The following is an 18,862-nucleotide window of genomic DNA, read 5'->3' as shown; positions in this document are numbered from 1 at the left end:
TATACTAGGTTTTTTCCTATACATACATACCTATGATAAGGTTTAGTTTATAGACACCAAGAGATTAACAATAAAATAGAACAATTATAACAATATACTCATTGTAATAAAAGTTATATGAATGTGGTCTCACTCAAAATATCTTACTAGACTGTACTCATCCTTCTTGTGATGATGTAAGATAATAAAATGCTACATGATGGGGTGCCTGGGTGGCTCAGTCAGTTAAGCGTCCGACCTCAGGTCATGATCTCACAGTCTCTGAGTTCGAGCTCCACTTTGGACTCTGTGCTGACAGCTCAGAGCCTCAAGCCTGCTTCAGGTTCTGTGTCTCCCTCTCTCTGCTTCTCCCCCTGCTCACACTCTGTCTCTCTCTCTCAAAAAAAGACAGAAAAATTTTTTTAAATGCTACATGGTAAGATGAAGGTAAAGGACAGGCATTGTGACAGAGCAGTAGACTATACTACCTAATGTCTCACCATACATATGTCATCAGGAGGATCATGTTTCTGGATCTGATGGCTGACCACAAGTAACTGAAACCATGGAAAGTGAAACCACATGTAAAGGGGGCGGCGAGGGACTATTGTAATAATAAACTCACTCAGCACTATGAAAAGGTTTTTTTCCAACATTTTTACATGACCTAATGTTTCCAGTTATTTTTAAAACCATGTCCCTGCATGTCTTCACTAGTCATTGTAGACTATTAATTTCACTTTGGCAATACCTGAAGGATTTTATTTATATATACATGCACTAAACTATTATCTGTATTAATGGTTAAAACATGGGCTTTGAGGTCAGAAAGCCTAGCTTCTAATAGCCCCATCAATTATTATCCAGGTGCTCTTAGGCACATTATAGAACTATTGTGAACTTCAAGTTCTTCATCAGATATCTCACAGTGTAATTATGAAAATTAAATAAAAATTCCCGCATGTAGTAAATGCTTAATAAATGGTAACTATTATTAATAGTACTAGTGGACTGTGTACTCCTAGAAATATGGCCAGGATATATTAAATAAAAAAGAGCAATGTGTATAATACCATTGCCTACATTGCTGTAATACATGTTTGCAAATATATTTAATAAGGTTTGGAAGGATTCACACTAATTGTAGCTCACTCTAAACAATGGGGTATGAGAAGAGAGAGAATAAGAGATTTTGATATTTTACTTTATGTAATCCAGTACAATTTCCCCCTACAACTAGACTGCATTCCTTTTATAACAAAAGGAAAAGAACAAATCATCAGGTACACCTATATTCTTTAGAGTTAAAAAATTTAGTTAACACAACTAATTCTAGATAACTACAGCTCTTTAAGCACTTTCTTTTATCTGCATTAATGGTAACACCTTAAATATGGAAAATTTTTAGATTATTTTTTTAAACAATTTTTTTAAAGATTATTATTATTATTTTTTTTTTTTTGAGACAGAGCACATGTACAAGTGAGGGAGGAGCAGAGGAAGAGGGAGAGAGAGGATCTTTAAGTAGGCTCCATGCCTAATGCAGAGCTCGATCTCACCACTGTGAGATCATGACCTGGGCCAAAATCAAGTCAGATGCTTAACTGACTGAGCCACCCAAGTGCCCCTAAAGATTTTATTTTTAAAAAATCTCTATACCCACAACCCTGCAATCAAGAGTCACATGCTCGACCGACCGAGCCAACCGGGCAAACCCCCTGGAAATCTCATAGATTCTTGACTGATTATTTCTATTTGGTAATAGAAACCCAGTAACCTGCCTTTGAAGGCTATGAGAAGTTCCCACTTTCCACTCTTCATACTCAGTTTTTAAGTATCTTATTACATCTAGCCTAATGAAGTACACTATGATAAATAAGGAATATGAAATTCCTAATTATTAATTGGATTAATTTAAGGAAGAATAACCTGAAGCATTCTACCTTTTGGCAAGAAAGCTACTGAACTCTACAAAAAAGATGACACTTTGCTGTCCTTTAGAGTACTTTTGTCCTAATCCTCACAACAGAGTATCAACTCTAAAAGAAAAAAAAGTAATATATTAAGGGCTGGATGATGAGTCCGAATTTTCTCTACTCAAGTCCCAGTATTTACATTTAAGAATAATATGATTATTTCAGTAAGTTCACTGTTCAGTAAGTTCATTGATCCCTTAGATCAATACTATTCAACAGAGATGAAAATGTTCTTTATATGTGCTCTCCAATATAGTTAGTAATCATTAGCCACATATGGATCCGGAACCCCTGAGATGTGATTCATACAACTGAGGAACTGAATTATGTGATTTTAATTAATTTGAATTTAAGCAGCCATATGTGGCTAGTGACTACCATATTGGACAGTGCAGCTTTGGAGAACAGAACAGTAAAAAGAAAGTGTAAGATGTTTTTGAGGGGTATGTGGCTGCTCCAGAAAGACGCCTGAAACAGAGAGTTAATGCAGGACACTTAATTATAAACCATTCTTTTTTTTTAATTTAAATCACCAGAACCTTATATAGAACACAAAAGAAAAGCCAGCTGCCCTGATCCAAAGAGAAGTAATGGCAAAGGAGATAAAAGCAGATGGTCATAAAAATCAGCTCTTCCCAGGAGCTGTTAAAACAACTTTTACCTTTTTTTCTTTTTTTTTTTTTAAAGTAAACTCTAGGCCAACGTGGGGCTTGAACTCACAACCCTGAGAGCAAGAGTCACATGCTCTGGGCCCCTGGGTGGCTAGGTCAGTTGAGGATCCAATTTCAGCTCAGGTCATGATCTTGCAGTTCCTGAGTTCGGACCCCACATCAGGCTTGCTGCTCTTAGTGCGGAGCCTGCTTGGGATCCTCTGTCTCCCTCTCCCTCCATCTCTCCCCTGCTTGTGCTCTCTCAAAAATAAATAAACATTAAAAAAACAAGAGTCACATGCTCTACTAATTGATCCAGCCAGGTGCCCCTAAAACAACTTTCATAATTAAAATGGTAAGTATGTTCTCATCAGGCTATAAAAACAATAAATATATTCAAATTTAAAACAGACATTAAGACAAAATAGACAAAGTCAGAAAAGAGGTGGCTATTAATGTTTATGGATATTAATATTCATGCCAATTCATAAATTCTCTTTTAACAGCTTTTTGTATGCTAAAGTAGTAGTTCTCAACTGCAGATGGTTTTGCCCCACAGGGGACATTTGGCAACATCTGCGGACATTTTTGTCACAGCTTGGGGCAGGGGTTTTCTACTGATATAATAGGGCATAGTGCCTGGGTGGCTCAGTCGGTTGAGCATCTGACTTCAGTTCAGGTCATGATCTCGCTGTTCATGAGTTCGAGCCCCACATTGGGCTCTGCGCTGACAGCTCAGAGCCTGGATCCAGCTTCAGATTCTGTGTCTCCCTCTCTCTCTCTCTCTCTCAAAAATAAACAAACACTGAAAAAAAAAAGGCATAAAGGCCAGGAATGCTATAAAAACCCTACAACATACAGGACAGCTCCCTACAACAAAGACTTATCCTGCTCTAAACTCTGCACAGTAGAGTAACATGGCCTATAGGGACTATTATCTAAAGGTCACCAGAATTTAATAAAATACATTGTTGTTGTTGTTGTTGTTGTTGTTTTACATTGCAATATTGGTTTCAGAAGTAGAATTCAGTGACTCATCACTTACATATAATACCCAGTGCTCATCACAAGTGCCTTCCTTAATACCCAACACCCATCTAGCCCATCTCCTACCTACCTCCCTCCATCAACCCTCATTGTGTTCTATATCAAGAGTCTCTGAGATCGTTTTAAAATAAAGCTTCCTAGACACTATGAAATCTGACTTCTTCTCAATCTCTAGTAGTTAACGATATTTCAAGAAATGTAAGACACTACAAAGTAGACGTATACTAGAGTATCTGTAAATTTGTCATTATAGACTTCATCCATGTATTCTGTCCTACTAGTTCCATGAGGGCAGGATCAGGAGCAGTCTTTTTTTATTTTAATTTTTTTTCAATGTTTATATTTTTAGAGAGACAGAGAGACAGAGCACAAGCTAGGGAGGAACAGAGAGGGAGACACAGAATCCAAAGCAGGCTCCAGGCTTTGAGCTGACAGCATACAGCCTGATGTAGGGCTTGAACCCATGATCTGTGAGATCATGACCTGGGCCAAAGTCGGACGCTTAACCAACTGAGCCACCCAGGTGCCCGAGGAGCAGTCTTGATCTTTGCTGTAACCCCAATGCTTGAGACCTGACAGGTACACAAATGTTCTTTTAATGAGTGAACAAGTGAAGATTACTAACTGGACTTCTCTCTCCAATATAGCACGATCATTGTAGCCAGTGGTGTTAGAAATTACGAAGTATCTTTGGTTCCAGACAGAGTTATTTCTCACATCCTCTTTGAGAAGTTGGTCTACATACTGCAGTTCATTATCCCAAAGTTTAAATTCCTAAGAGAAAATACAGAATATCCAATTAGAAATGTCCCATTATTTTTTAAGATTTTATTTTCAATAAAATCACTCAAAGTGGGGCTCGAACTCACAATCCCGAGATCAAGAGTCACATGCTCTACCGACTGAGCCACCCAGGCACCCCTAGAAATGTCCCATTATTAATAAAAAATAAAATTTCAGCAGAGCTAGGTAGAACTGAAGATGTGGGTGGGACTCATCACATAGTTGGAGGAAAGTGCTAGTTGCAGGTCAAGGAAATGAAGGGGGGAAAGAAAAGTCATCAAAGACAAGGGAACGGTCACAAGGAAGGAAAGAAATTTTAGGAAGACAAAGCAAAGTGTCCTGTAATTCAGTACCATCTTCTTGAGAACAATTTAGATACCAAGAGGCATGTTTATACTATTTAAATAGACCCAAGAATTACTCTAAAGGACTAAATCACAGGCAAAAAAAAGGCATTATGTAACTAAATGCTTACACATTGTTTAAGGTGAAAATTTAGAGGGAAAAAACCCAAACTCAGTAATAATAAAATGATGAACTATAGTAAAGTGTATTAATTTGATGGATTTGATATGAATATATAATATTAAGTAAAAGGGAATATTAAAAATGCTTATATATGATAAAACTACATTAAAATACATGTGGAGAAATATACAAAACTGGATTTAGATATAAACTTTTACATTATGGAGCTGTTTTAGTAAAAAAAAGATCATAGGGAGAAGAGAAACAATAAAGATAATTAAGAAAATAAATGAAATGGTCAAAATTTACAAATGTGGCAAAAATTGGGGATAATTATGAAAAAAGCCAATGGAGTTATACTTCTTATTTGATACTGGCAAAAAGGTAGAATTTCATAAAAAAATACCAAAAATCTTTAGAAAATTTATCCCTTTAAACAAATTTAGAAAAGTTTAACTTTTTAAGTAAAAAAAAGAATTTTGTGAAATCCTCTTGGTATAATGAATAGTGCACAAAGTAGCAATCACTGGAAAAAATTCATAGGAAACAACACTAGAATTGTTTGATAGAATAAATAAAATGCCCAGAGTGGGAGTTTTAACTATTCTCTACTATTCAGGATTTAGCATAAAATTTTAACAAGTGGGCAGAAATAAAATACTATTATTGTAACATCATATTCCAAACTGTATGTATGCAAAACCCCAGTAGGTACAATGCCCTTGTTAATTAAAATAATACAGTTATATTAAAAAATTACAACTACATTTTCTATTCAACTTGCTAGCAAATATAAAATGGGATGCAAATTCAATCTAAAAAATATAAAAATTACTATTACTCTTCTTTAATATGAAGCTACTTACCAACATATCTTGAAAGGTTATAAAATTAATCAACATGAAGGATGTCAGGTTTAATTAAGTATCTTAATAATTCTTAGTCATTGTAATTGTGGGTAATGATCTATATGTGTGTTTCAGTTCAGGAGTATACTTACATTCAACAGTAATTTTAATTATTTAATTCAGGTAAAACAATCTGAAAAACACTGTAACAAGAAAGGCAATACCTGAATAACCCACTGTCGATGTTGCCAGGCATGATAATTCTTCGCATCCTGATTAAGAATATCAGCAATAAACTCCAGCTCCTGAGATGGATCTTTTAGCCATTCCACTAATACTCGCCTATGATGCCTAAGGCCGGGAAAAGAAAGAGGTTTTGTGTTAATGTATCCAAGAACTAAAGTATCAACTGCACGTATTGTATTAGGCGATGTGGAGGGACACTCAAAAAAAACAGAAATTCACCTTTAATTCTCAAGATTCTACTGGAGAGAAAAGGTAACACAGAAGAAACACTAAGAGGGAAAAGTTCCAGAACAGTAAGAGCTGAACAAACAAAACAGTAATTTGTGTGTAAAATGAAATAAAATACTCAGGGTTTAAAGAATGTTTATTTAAAGCTAAATCTGGAAGTCCAGTACAAGATCCTGTCTAAGAATTCTGAAACATTCCCAGATGGCATAATGAGACTATAGGAAATGTGATACTACTTAATCCAGTATAGAAGATCCTCTGGTTAGGGGCGCCTGGGTGGCGCAGTCGGTTAAGCGTCCGACTTCAGCCAGGTCACGATCTCGCGGTCCGTGAGTTCGAGCCCCGCGTCAGGCTCTGGGCTGATGGCTCGGAGCCTGGAGCCTGTTTCCGATTCTGTGTCTCCCTCTCTCTCTGCCCCTCCCCCGTTCATGCTCTGTCTCTCTCTGTCCCAAAAATAAAAATAAAAAAAAAACGTTGAAAAAAAAAAATTAAAAAAAAAGAAGATCCTCTGGTTATAAACAGGCTCTGTTTTTCTGAAGTCCACAGCATCACCATACAAGCAACTGCTCACTCCACTAGTTCATGGGCAGAACTGAATTCACTTCTACTCTGGCAATTAGCTATGACAAGCTGCCAAGTTTGTCAAGAGTTGTTTCTGTACTAGAAAAATGCTTAGGTTTTCTGTTGGAGTCTATTTTTTAAATTTTTTTAGCTAAAATATTTATAAAAATTTATTAGTAAAAATGTTCTAAAAGTCACTGTGGTGATGGTTGTACATATTTGTAACTATACTAAAACCACTGAACTGTACACATTTTTTTTTTTTTAAGTTTATTTTTGAGGGGGGTGGTGGCAGAGAAAGAGGAAGGGAGGGAGGGAGAGAGGGAGAATTCTAAACTGACACCACACTGTCAGCGCAGAGCTGGATGTGGGGCTCAAACTCACGAACCATGAGATCATGACCTGGGCCCAAACCAAGAGTCCAACACTTAATAAACTTAAATAAACAAACAAACTTAAATAAATAAATAAATAAATAAATAAACTTAAAGAAATAAATAGGGGCTCCTGGATGGCTCATTCAGTTAAGTTTATTTATTCTGAGAGAAACATAGAGAGCACAAGCGGGGAAGGGCAGAGAGAGAGGGATCGGAATTGGGTTCTGTGCTAACAGCAGAGAGCCCGATGCCGGGTCTGAACTCACAAACCATGAGATCATGACCTGAGCTGAAGTCAGATGCTTGACGGACTGAGCCACCCAGATTCCCTGAACTGTACACTTTAAGTAGGTAAACAGTAGGGGTACCTGGCTGGCTCACTTGGTAAAGCATGAGACTCCTGATCTTGGGGTCATGAGTTCAAGCCTGGCATTGGGTGTAGAACTTACTTAAAAATAAATAAACAAACAAACAAATAAATAAATAAATCAGTAAATAGTGTAATATGTGAGTTATATCTCAACAAAGCTGTTTTTTAAAAAAATCCATTAGTATTCAATATACTAAAAGTGAGTAGGGGGGCACCTGGGTGGCTCAGCTGGTTAAGGGTGGGACTCTTGATTTCAGCTCAGGCCATGATCCCAGGGTCTGGGATTGAGTCCCATATCCAGCTCCGTTCTGAGTGTGGAGCCTGCTTGGGATTCTCTCTTTCCTTCTATCCCTCTCCCCTGCTTGCATTCTCTCTCTCTAAAAAAATAAATAAAAATATAAAAGTGAGTAGGAGTGACAGGGAAAAGGAAAAAGATTTAATGCTTAATAAATGATTTATTTGCATGCATGGAAAATTTAAAATCTCATCTTATAGGGGTGCCTAGGTGACTCAGTCGGCTGAGCATCTGATTTAATTAGGCTCAAGTTATGATCTCACAGTTCATGGTTTGAACCTCGCATTCAGCTCTGTACTGGCAGTGTCGAGCCTGGTTGGGATTTTTCTTTCTCTGTCCCTCCCCAACTCACACTCTCTCCCTCTCTCAAAATAAACATTTTAAAAAAATAATTTAAAAAAATAAATAAAAATTCATCTTACAGAATATTAAGAAGGCAAGATACTACCCAAGAGGAAAATTCAAGAGGTAAAGGTTTTTAAATTTATTTCAGAAAAATTCCAATACAGTGAACACTAGTAATTTATTTTTCTAGATTCCTACTAATTTTGTAATTTAGGAAAAACTTAAGAATTAGGTCCTGGGGTGCCTGGGTGGCTCAGCTGGTTAAGCATTTGACTTTGGCTCAAGCCATGATCTTGCAGTGTGTGAGTTCGAGCCCCGCATCAAAATTCCAGAGCCTGCTTTGGATTCTCTCTCTCTCTGCCCTTCCCCTGTTCGCACTCTCTCTCTTTCAAAAATAAATAAATAAACCTTAAAAAAAAAAAAAAAAAGAAAGAAAAAGAAAGACATCCTTCCGCATGAAAGTTGAACCTTCACCACTACCTCCTCCTCCATCTTCACAATAACAGCAACCACAGTGGCTTTAATTCAAGGGGTGCTCAGTATACGACGGGTACTGTTCAAACTCTATTTCTTTCCTACTTGCTCTCTGTCCTCCTGCTCCAAAATGCCTCTCTTTTTTCTCATTGTATTCTATTCCCCTCACCCATAATAATCCCTATGGTTTTGTCCATGCTAACTTAGGGCTTAGTTTCTACAACAAATATACTCTGTAAAACACTGTGGTTTTCACACTGCACTGTGAAATAACTGGCTGTATTATTTGCTTTCCTTGTTAAACTGTGTGGTTCACCTTTGTATCCCCAGCATCAATATAAATTTTTTGAATACATAAACAAATGAAAGATCAAAATACCAGTCAAGTCATTTTATAACACACAGGATAGAAAACATTTTTTCAGATTCCTCACTCAAAAATTTTCTAGCAGTATTATATGCTAATGTCAAAATTTTAAATAATAATAGCAGTACACACACTTGAGTGTTAACTAAATGTTAGGTACCACTTTAAGCACTAAACATAAAATTATCTCATTTAATTCTCTTAAAAGCCCTATGAGACAGGTAACATTAGCTCCAATGCAAAGTACTTAAATTATAAAGAAACAAATTCCCTATAATCTCATCACTGGGAAGGTAATATTAGCATAGTGACATGTTTCCTTCCTATTTTCATCTTACCAAACTTGGTAGTTTTTGGGCTGTTCCTCAATTATTGCAGTGATGTAGTTCATTTCCTCGTGTAGATCCTTTTGAAGTGACTTTAAGAGAACTCTCCGAAAATGCCTATAGCAAACATTAAGCATTGTTTCATTACTCCACATAAACTGACTAGCCACAGGATCAGATAAAGCTTTAACAATACAGTTAGACACGCTTCTTTTTTTGGTAGGTATTCCATATAACCAATAATTTAGCAATGGAACTGCATGGGGTTGTCCCAACTCTTACAACTATCTGGTGATTGGAAGAATCAGCATTTTGAACTAAAACTGGTGAAAGGCAACAAATGATTTTTTTCAGTTAACTAATGATTATTTTCAGTTAACACTGGTTACCACTATTCTATTGCAGGCAAATCAAAGACATCTCTTTACCTATAATATTTCCCTACATGATACAGCTTATTTGTTTAGATATATTATTCATATAATTAATTCCATTGCAAACATCAGCATATATTGTATTTTTAGAGCCACCACAAATATCCTACTTATAAATGAAACACGTTTCTCTTTAATTTCTTTCTTTCTTTTTTTTTTTTAATTTCTTCATAGGTATAATCAAATCATTAAAAAAAAAAACTTTTCTCTAAAGACATGATTATTAGTTCTGGTCTATTTTTAATTCAAAATTTCCAACTCAATAAATACTAAAAGACAAACAGCTGCTTTGAAAGTTGTCTTTTAAAATGAAATGCTAAGGGGGGCCTGGGTGGCTTGGTCGGTTAAGCGTCCGACTTCGGCTCAGGTCATGATCTCACAGCTCAAGAGTTCGAGCCCCGCGTCGGGCTCTGTGCTGACAGCTCAGAGCCTGGAGCCTGTTTCAGATTGTGTCTCCCTCTCTCTCTGCTCCTCACCTGTTCATGCTCTGTCTCTCTCTGTCTCAAAAATAAATAATATACGTTAAAAAAAATTAAAAAATAAATAAATAAAATAAAATGAAATGCTAAATAGGACTATAACAGTATTTCTCTATTATTATTAAAGAAAATTAGGCTTCATAAAGCATGGACATAAACAAGCATCTTGGTTTACATGGGTAAAGTTATCAGACGTACTGCCTTTTAAAAAAACAGCAAATAAACTTAGGAGATTTTTAAATGCATTCTAAGTTACTTTGTGTTATGTACAGTCAGGAATTTCTTAAAAGGTAAGAAAGTGCATATTAGACGCGATTCATTCCAAAATGATGGAATATCATACTAAGAATCCCAGTGAACATGGTAGATTAAGTAAGTTTATCCTCCTACCCTAATAAAACCCCATAAAATGATAGTAAAGGAATGAAAACAGTATAAATCCACAGGACAAAGAGAATTAGGGACAAGGGGATACCACAGCAATTGGGAAAGGTCAGAATTATGGGAAATGGTAAGCTGACAGGTAAGTTTTAACTGACTTTGAAAAACAGAAAGTGCTAAAAACCTGTCAACAGAGGGAAAAAGGTTTAGAAATCAGAGGTGTCAGGTATTCCCAAAACCAGGAATCAAGGATGGGGCTGGAAACAGTATAAAATCTGGAAATAGCCCTTAACAGCCAAGACCCCTCCCCCAACCTTGAACACAGAAGTGACAACATCTACTAAGTTGGTATGAGCTAAACAAAAAAAAATATGTGTATGTCTCTGCCCCTGGTTCCTGGCACAGAGTTCCTGAACATTTAAAAATTCCTAAGTGATAAGTGTACTAGAAGCATCCTATTGAGGCAACTCTGGGTGGGGTGCTTAGGTGGCTCCTAGTCACCAGGAAGACCAAACCTTGGAATTATCAGCCCCACCTCCCACTGTCTGGATAGAGTAGAAGGGCTACAAATAGAGTTAAATGACCATGCTTATATGAGGGAACCTCTATAAAATCCCAATACTAGGGGGTTTGAAGAGCTTCTAGGTGGGTGAACACATTCATGTTCTAGGAGAGGACATACCCTCCACAAGGACAAAAGATCCTCAGCTTGGGACCCTCCCAGACTTTGCCCTATGTATCTGTTTATCTGGCTGTTCATCTGTATCTTTTATCACATCCTTTAATAAACTGTTAAACATAAGTAACTGTTTTCCTGAGTTCTATGAGCCACTGTAGCAAATTAACTGAACCCTAACAAGGGGTCATGGGAACCTCTGATTTATAGCCCATCAGTTAGAAGCACAGGTGACAAATGGACTTGCACTGAGTATCTGAAATAGGGGGCAGTCTTGTGGGACTGAGCCCTTAAACCTGGGGGGTCTGATGCTATCTGAATCTCAGGTATGTACACAATGTCACGTAGACAATGTCAGAACTGAGTTAAATTGTAGGATACACAACTGGTATCAGAGAAAATTCCTTGGTAGGGGAAAAACCCATAGCCATTGTTGACTAGAAATGTCAGAAGTGAAGGGTTTTGTGTGAATGTAAAGGAGACACACAGGAGAAGAAACCATGTTTTGTTTCGTTTTTTTAAACCTGGCAAGACATAAGTGGCTTTATTCTCTGGAAAAATCTGAAGCAGAAAGGAATTAACAGACACAGGAATATAGGGTGAGGAAAAGGAATACAGGGTGAAACAAGGAAACGTAAAATGTTGATATACTAAACATTTGAGAACCCCCACCCAACCCATCTTCCCCTGCCTGACCCCCAGAACTGTGGCAGCCAAACACATACTCCTGAGGCAATAACCAGACGACTCTTCTCTGGAGGAACAAACTAGCCACAAGAAAAGATGGAGAACTGCTGACATGTAAAGATTTCACACAAAACAGCCACATCTCCACTCACTAACCTCACAGTGAAGCCCGCCCGTCGACAAGTCCTGCCACACACAGAGCTTCCAATCAGGATTTGTCCTGCCTCCATTATAAGTTTGAAAGGAGAGTCAAGGATTTGAAAAAAATATTTACATGAAAGAAAGAGACCAAAACAAACACAAAAAAATGAAAGTATGTCACACATCAATGAAAAGATAAGATGCTATTAAAAAAAATTCAGAGAACAAAAAAGAGCTTTTGGATATTAAGAAATTTTTGAGCACAGACACAGTCAGAAGATAATGTTGAAGAAATATCATAAATGTAAATGAAAAGACAAAGAAATGAAAATAAGAAAAAGCAATACAAAAGATACCACATGTGACTTAAAAAAACATTCCAGAAAGAGAAAACAGAGGAAAGAGGAGGGAATTATCAAAAGAACATAAAAAAAAAATTCCCTGGACCTACTAAAAAGGTTTAAACGTGAAGTAATGAGTCTTCTCAATAGAGGCTAAAGGAAATAGAAAAACATCTTTAAAATTCTGAAGGAAAATATTTCTAATCTAGAATTCTACTAATAAAATTGAGAAGAGCCTCTATTAAGACACTTTTCAATGTACAAAATCTCAAAAATGTTTTTCCACACATCCTTTTATAAGTTCTCTTCTATTCAAGAATGTGGTCAGTAAAATGAGAGTAAATCAATAAAGAGAAAGAGGGTCAGGTCTGGAAATGGGATCATGAACGCACGAAAGAGCTGAAGACTAGATGTACAGTGCCCAAACTAGATGTACAGGTGAAGAAGCAAAAAAGGAGCTGAAGGATTACCTGTTGTATTCAGCAGAAATGACACATTTTATACATATCAGAGCACATGGGAGACAAATTACTTACTGGCACAAAGAAAATGAAACTAAACCAAAAAAAGCAATCTGTTAAAAGGAATACTCTGAAATACTATAAAATGTGGGTCAGCATATTTAGAATATACAGGTTAGCTTAAGAAAAAACAGCTAAGAGTTCTTGCCTCTGGGGAGTGGGACCCTGGTAGTGAGAAGGAAGGAGGCAGAGGATGTCATTTTTCATTCAGTCTCTGACTTTTAAACTCATAGCATGAATTATTATTTTGATAACAACTGAAGTTTAGTTAAGGAAAAAAAAGAGCCATCTGAACTAAAACATGACACATTTACGTGGGAAATATTAATGATGAGTTTTACTTACCACACTGTATAATTTGCTGCATTTAACTCAATAGCATCTCTGGTTAGTTTAAAAGCTCGTTCACTTCTTTCATCACGCTGCAGAACAGCCCGGAAATAATCATAAACATCTCTAACTGGGGAGAGAGCACACTGTTGCATTAGGACTATCTTTCTTGTTTAAACTTAGCACTATAATACAAAATGCTGTTCTATCTTATGAGGAAAGATACTGCATGTGTATCATTTATAACAATAAACAAAAGAAAGTCAAATGACTATGTGAATGCCACCTTGAGAATGCTTTAGTGTCACAGCCATAATATATGTGTAACTGTGCCTCCTGCTCATGTGTATGTACAGGGGTTAATGCCAGACTCCAAATCTCCAAAAGACCTAATGCATTAAAGTAAAATTAAAGTGCATATATTCAAACATATTCAGTTACTACTTTTCTCACATTTTGTCAGTTTTATAAGTGAAAAAGCAATGTACATGATAGTAGAAAATTCAAATAGTATAAAAAAGTTCACACTAAATTTGACTAAATTCCCAGTCCTTCTCCACAGAAGAAACCACTGTTAACTGAGTCTACTGTATCCTTCCAAATACATTCTATGGATATATAAATATATGTTCTAAATCCATCCTCCCATTTTTTAATACAAATGATCACAGTGGGGAACATGGCTAGCTCTCTTGATCTTGGGGTTGTAGTTCGAGCCCAATGTTGGGTACAGAGATTAACTTGAAAATAAAATCTTAAAAAAAATAAAAAAATAAATGAGATCACATCACACTCTATGTTCTGGGCCTTGCTTTTTTCATTCACACATTATTAAAGGTAGTGTAAAATTTACATACTCATTGAATCAATTGGAACTACTGTTCCAGTTCTAGGAAGTTTTCTTACAAATATACTCTCATACACACCCAAAGCATCCAAGGAAATTTACTGGAGTATTTGATTACATAAGAAAAATTTAAAAGGCTGGTCTGATGGTAATAGGTTAATGAGAACTTACTAAAGTTGGTATATAACCACCCACTGATAAATCTGACTGGCTTCAAAAAAAAAAAAAGGCAATGAAAACTGGAAACAAATAATCTTTCCATTAGTAAACAATGGGCTAAGTCCATTATGGCACACTCATACAACAACATACTATGCAGTCATTAGTAATGAGGCTGATATGGTACATACACATACGGAATAACTGCTATGACTATTAGGTGAAAACAGGAAGAAATGGAACAGCATGCTACTCATTTAGTTAAAAATATATGCTTATTTGGGGCGCCTGGGTGGCGCAGTCGGTTAAGCGTCCGACTTCAGCCAGGTCACGATCTCGTGGTCCGTGAGTTCGAGCCCCGCGTCAGGCTCTGGGCTGATGGCTCGGAGCCTGGAGCCTGTTTCCGATTCTGTGTCTCCCTCTCTCTCTCTGCCCCTCCCCCGTTCATGCTCTGTCTCTCTCTGTCCCAAAAATAAAATAAAAAACGTTGAAAAAAAAAATTAAAAAAAAAAATATATGCTTATTTATGAATACACTGAGGAACAGAGATGGGAAGACATAATATTCCATTACAAAGTTCACCATATGCTGCAGAGCATTTCACTGTATGGTACTCAAATTCTATTTAACTCATCCCCTATCAATGAATATCTCATTCTTTTGCTGTCCTGAGTACGACTGTATGCTTTTGTGTGCATGTGCAAATTCAGCACATCTGTTAAGATAAATTCCTATAAGTAGAATTACTGCATCAAGGTGATGTGCACTGTTGATGCTCACAGGTATTGCAAAATTAAGCTCTAAAAAAGATCTGATCAATATATATATATTCCCTCCAAGAATGTATGAATAGCCTATTTTTTTCCATATCCTCACTAATATATTAAAACTTCTCAGGGGCGCCTGGGTGGCGCAGTCAGTTAAGCGTCCGACTTCAGCCAGGTCACGATCTCGCGGTCCGTGAGTTCGAGCCCCGCGTCAGGCTCTGGGCTGATGGCTCGGAGCCTGGAGCCTGTTTCCGATTCTGTGTCTCCCTCTCTCTCTGCCCCTCCCCCGTTCATGCTCTGTCTCTCTCTGTCCCAAAAAAAAAACAAAAAAAAAAAACTAAAAAAAAAAAACTTCTCATCTTTGCCAATCTCTTAACTGAAGAAACTTAGACTTTGACAAATATTAACCTGATGTATTCCCATTTTCCACAAGAGAAACTGAGGCTCAGAGAGATCAACAAGTTCACAATGGGTCAGTGTATCTTGCAGACAGAAGTTAAACCCAAATCTAGACTGATGCCAAAGGCCATGCCACTAATCAAAATGAACTAGTAGATATTACAGCTGAAATGCCCTCATAACATAGTTTGTGCTATGGCACAGAACAGATTATAGCCCAACACACGTTATTAAAAAAAAAAAAAATGTGGTAAACACTCCTAAATACTTTTTTCCACAATTAAAAACGTATGTGGACATGCTATGCGATTTTTCTTAATACTGTATAATTTTCCAGCTACTGGTAATTCAAAAACTTTTAACAGATTATGTATAAAAACCGTATCTATATATCCTAGTTTGCCTAACCAGTCTGTTAATATTGGCAATGTGGATCATTTACAATTTTGTTTTATAAAAATCACTGTTTTAAGCTTCCAATGACTTTTCACTAAAAATTTTTTTAAGTTACATATATAATGCATACGTGCACATACTGTTTCCTTAGACTAAAGCCCCCAAAGTGAAATTATCAGAGAAGAACATCAACAATTACAGATCTGGGGCACCTGGGTGGCTCAGTCAGTTAAGCGTCTGACTTCAGCTCAGGTCATGATCTCACAGTCTGTGAGTTCAAGCCCCACGTCAGGCTCTGTGCTGACAGCTCAGAGCCTGGAGCCTGCTTCGGATTCTGTCTCTCCCTCTCTCTGCCCTCCCCTGCTCAGACTCTCTCTCTCAAAAATAAAAAAATAGGGGTGCCTGGGTGGCTCAGTCAGTTAAGTGTCTGACTTCGGCTCAGGTCATGATCTTGGGGTTTGTGGGTTCAAGCCCCCGTGTCAGACTCTGTGCTGACAGCTCAGAGCCTGGAGCATGCTTCAGATTCTTTGTCTCCCTCTCTCTTTTGGCTCCTTCCCCACTCGTGCTCTGTCTCACTCTCTCAAAAATAAATAAACTTAAAAAAATTTTTTTTTAAATAATAAAATTTAAATATATATATTAAACAATTACAATATACATATATATATTAAATACATACTATATATGTATATTAAACAATTACAGCTCTTTACAAATTCTGAGACATGGGGTGCCTGGGTGGCTGTGTTGGTTAAGCATCCGACTCTTGGTTTTGGCTCAGGTCAGATCTCACAGTTCACAAGGGTTCAAGTGCTGCATCGGGCTCTGCACTGGCGGTTGGTGTGGACCCTGCTTGGGATTCTCTCTCTTCTTCCTCTCTCTGCCTCTCCCGATTGTGCTCTCTCTCTCAAAATAAATAAATATTGAAAAAAAAAATTCTGAGACATAAAAAGGTTACCTACTTCTAAACATTATCCTTTTTTTTTTTAAATCTTTTTTTTTAACGTTTATTTATTTTTGAGACAGAGACAGAGCATGAACAGGGGAGGGTCAGAGAGAGAGGGAGACACAGAATCTGAAACAGGCTCCAGGCTCTGAGCTGTCAGCACAGAGCCCGACGCGGGGCTCGAACCCACAGACCACAAGACCATGACCTGAGCTGAAGGCAGACGCTTAACTGACTGAGCCACCTAGGCGCCCCTAAACACTATCCTTAAAAGGTTGAAATTAAATCATACCAGAATAAAATTTAGAAACATAAGTGGCAAATAACTATGAAATATTATGCACTAAGAACCAAGCTCCCAAATCATTTTCAAGTTATAACAAAATGCTTATAACACATTAACTCTATATACAATGTATATATACATTATTTTATGTACACACATATCTACACATATAAAACATACACACATGCACATATATGCAATATGAAACCAATTTTGCAGAAACATTCACAGATGAGTACAAGGCTATATACCAAATATTAACGGTGGTTCTTTTTTTAAAATGTCTATTTAAGTTTTTAAATTCCAGTTAGTTAACACACCGTATAATATTAATTTCAGGTGTACAATATGATGACTCAATACTTCCAGACATCAGCTAGTACTCATCACAAGTGCACTCCTTAATCCCCATCACCTACTTAACCTATCCCTTTACCCACCTCCCCTCTGGTAAACTGTCAGTTTGTTTTCTACAGTTAAGAGTCTGTTTCTTGGTTTGCCTTTTTTTTTTTCCTTTGCTCATTTGTTTCTTAAATACCAATTCTGACTGAAATCATATGGTATCTCTCTCTGACTTAGTTTGCTTAGCATAATACTCTCTAGCTCCATCCATGTCATTGCAAATGTGGCTCAGTAATATTCTGTTGTGTATATTTACATCTTTTTCTTTAATTTATTCTTTTTAATGTTTATTTCTGAGAGAGCATGAGCAGGGAAGGGACAGAGAGAGAGGGAGAAAGAGAATCCAAAGCAGGCTCTGCACTATCAGCGCAAAGCCCAAGGTGGGGCTCGAACTCCTAAACTGAAATCATGACCTGAGCCAAAGTCGGATGCTTAACTGACTGAGCCACCCAGGTGCCCTTTACCACATCTTCTTTATCCACTCATCGATTGATGGGCACTTGGGCTGCTTCCACAATTTGACTATTGTAAATAATGCTGTGACAGACATCAGGATGCATGTAACCCTATGATTAGTATTTTGTATTCTCTGGATAAATACCTAGTAGTATGAGCACTGGACTGTAGGGTGATTCTATTTTTAATTTTCTGAGGAACTTCCATGCTGTTTTCCAGAGTAGCTGTACTGGTTTGCATTCCCATCAACAGTGCAAGAAGGTTCCACTTGCTCCCCATCCTCGCCAACACCTGCTGTTTCTTGTGTTGATTTTAGCCATTCTATTGTGAGGTGATATCTCATTATAGTTTTGATTTGCATTTCCCTGATAAGTGATATTATCTTTTCATGTGTCTGTTGGCCATTTGTTTGTCTTCTTTGAAAAAATCTCTACTCGTCTTCTGTCCATTTTTTAATGGATTATTCACTTTTTTGGTTTAGTTATTTATATATTTTGGATACTAACCCTGTATCAGACATGTCATTTGCAAATATTTCCTCCCATTCCATAGGTTCCCTTTTAATTTTATTGTTTCCTTCACTGTGCAGAAGCTTTGGATTTTGATGAAGTCCTAATAGTTTATTTTTGCCTTTGTTTCCCTTGCCTCAGGAGACATCTAAAAACAAGTTGCTACAGCCAATGTCAAAGAAGTTATTGCCTATGTTCTAGGATTTTTATGGTTTCAGGTCTCACATGTAGGTCTATAATTCATTCTGAATTTATTTTTGTGAAGGGTGTAAGAAAGTAGTCATTTCATTCTTTCTCATGTAGCTGTCCAGTTTTCCCACCATTTGTTGAAGAGACAAGTCTTTTTCCCATTGGATATTCTTTCC

At 37.0% G+C, this 18,862-nt stretch overlaps 1 protein-coding gene across 1 annotated transcript in view; it reads right to left on the bottom strand.

The window, feature by feature from the left end:
* FNTA (farnesyltransferase, CAAX box, alpha) overlaps window positions 1-18,862 on the bottom strand; it is a 30,608-nt gene that overhangs the window by 3,399 nt on the left and 8,347 nt on the right. The window contains exons 3-6 of the mRNA XM_049632484.1: window positions 13,346-13,460; window positions 9,353-9,457; window positions 5,976-6,102; window positions 4,278-4,426 (exon numbers count right to left, since the gene is read on the bottom strand). Coding sequence (XP_049488441.1) covers window positions 4,278-4,426; window positions 5,976-6,102; window positions 9,353-9,457; window positions 13,346-13,460 — 496 coding nt within the window. The remainder of the gene's footprint in view (window positions 1-4,277; window positions 4,427-5,975; window positions 6,103-9,352; window positions 9,458-13,345; window positions 13,461-18,862) is intronic.

This window comes from Panthera uncia, chromosome B1 (assembly GCF_023721935.1).
Source record: "Panthera uncia isolate 11264 chromosome B1, Puncia_PCG_1.0, whole genome shotgun sequence".
In the NCBI taxonomy this organism is placed as follows: domain Eukaryota; kingdom Metazoa; phylum Chordata; class Mammalia; order Carnivora; family Felidae; genus Panthera; species Panthera uncia.
Note: the sequence above shows the minus strand (reverse complement) of the source record. Positions and strands in the feature narration are given on the sequence as shown.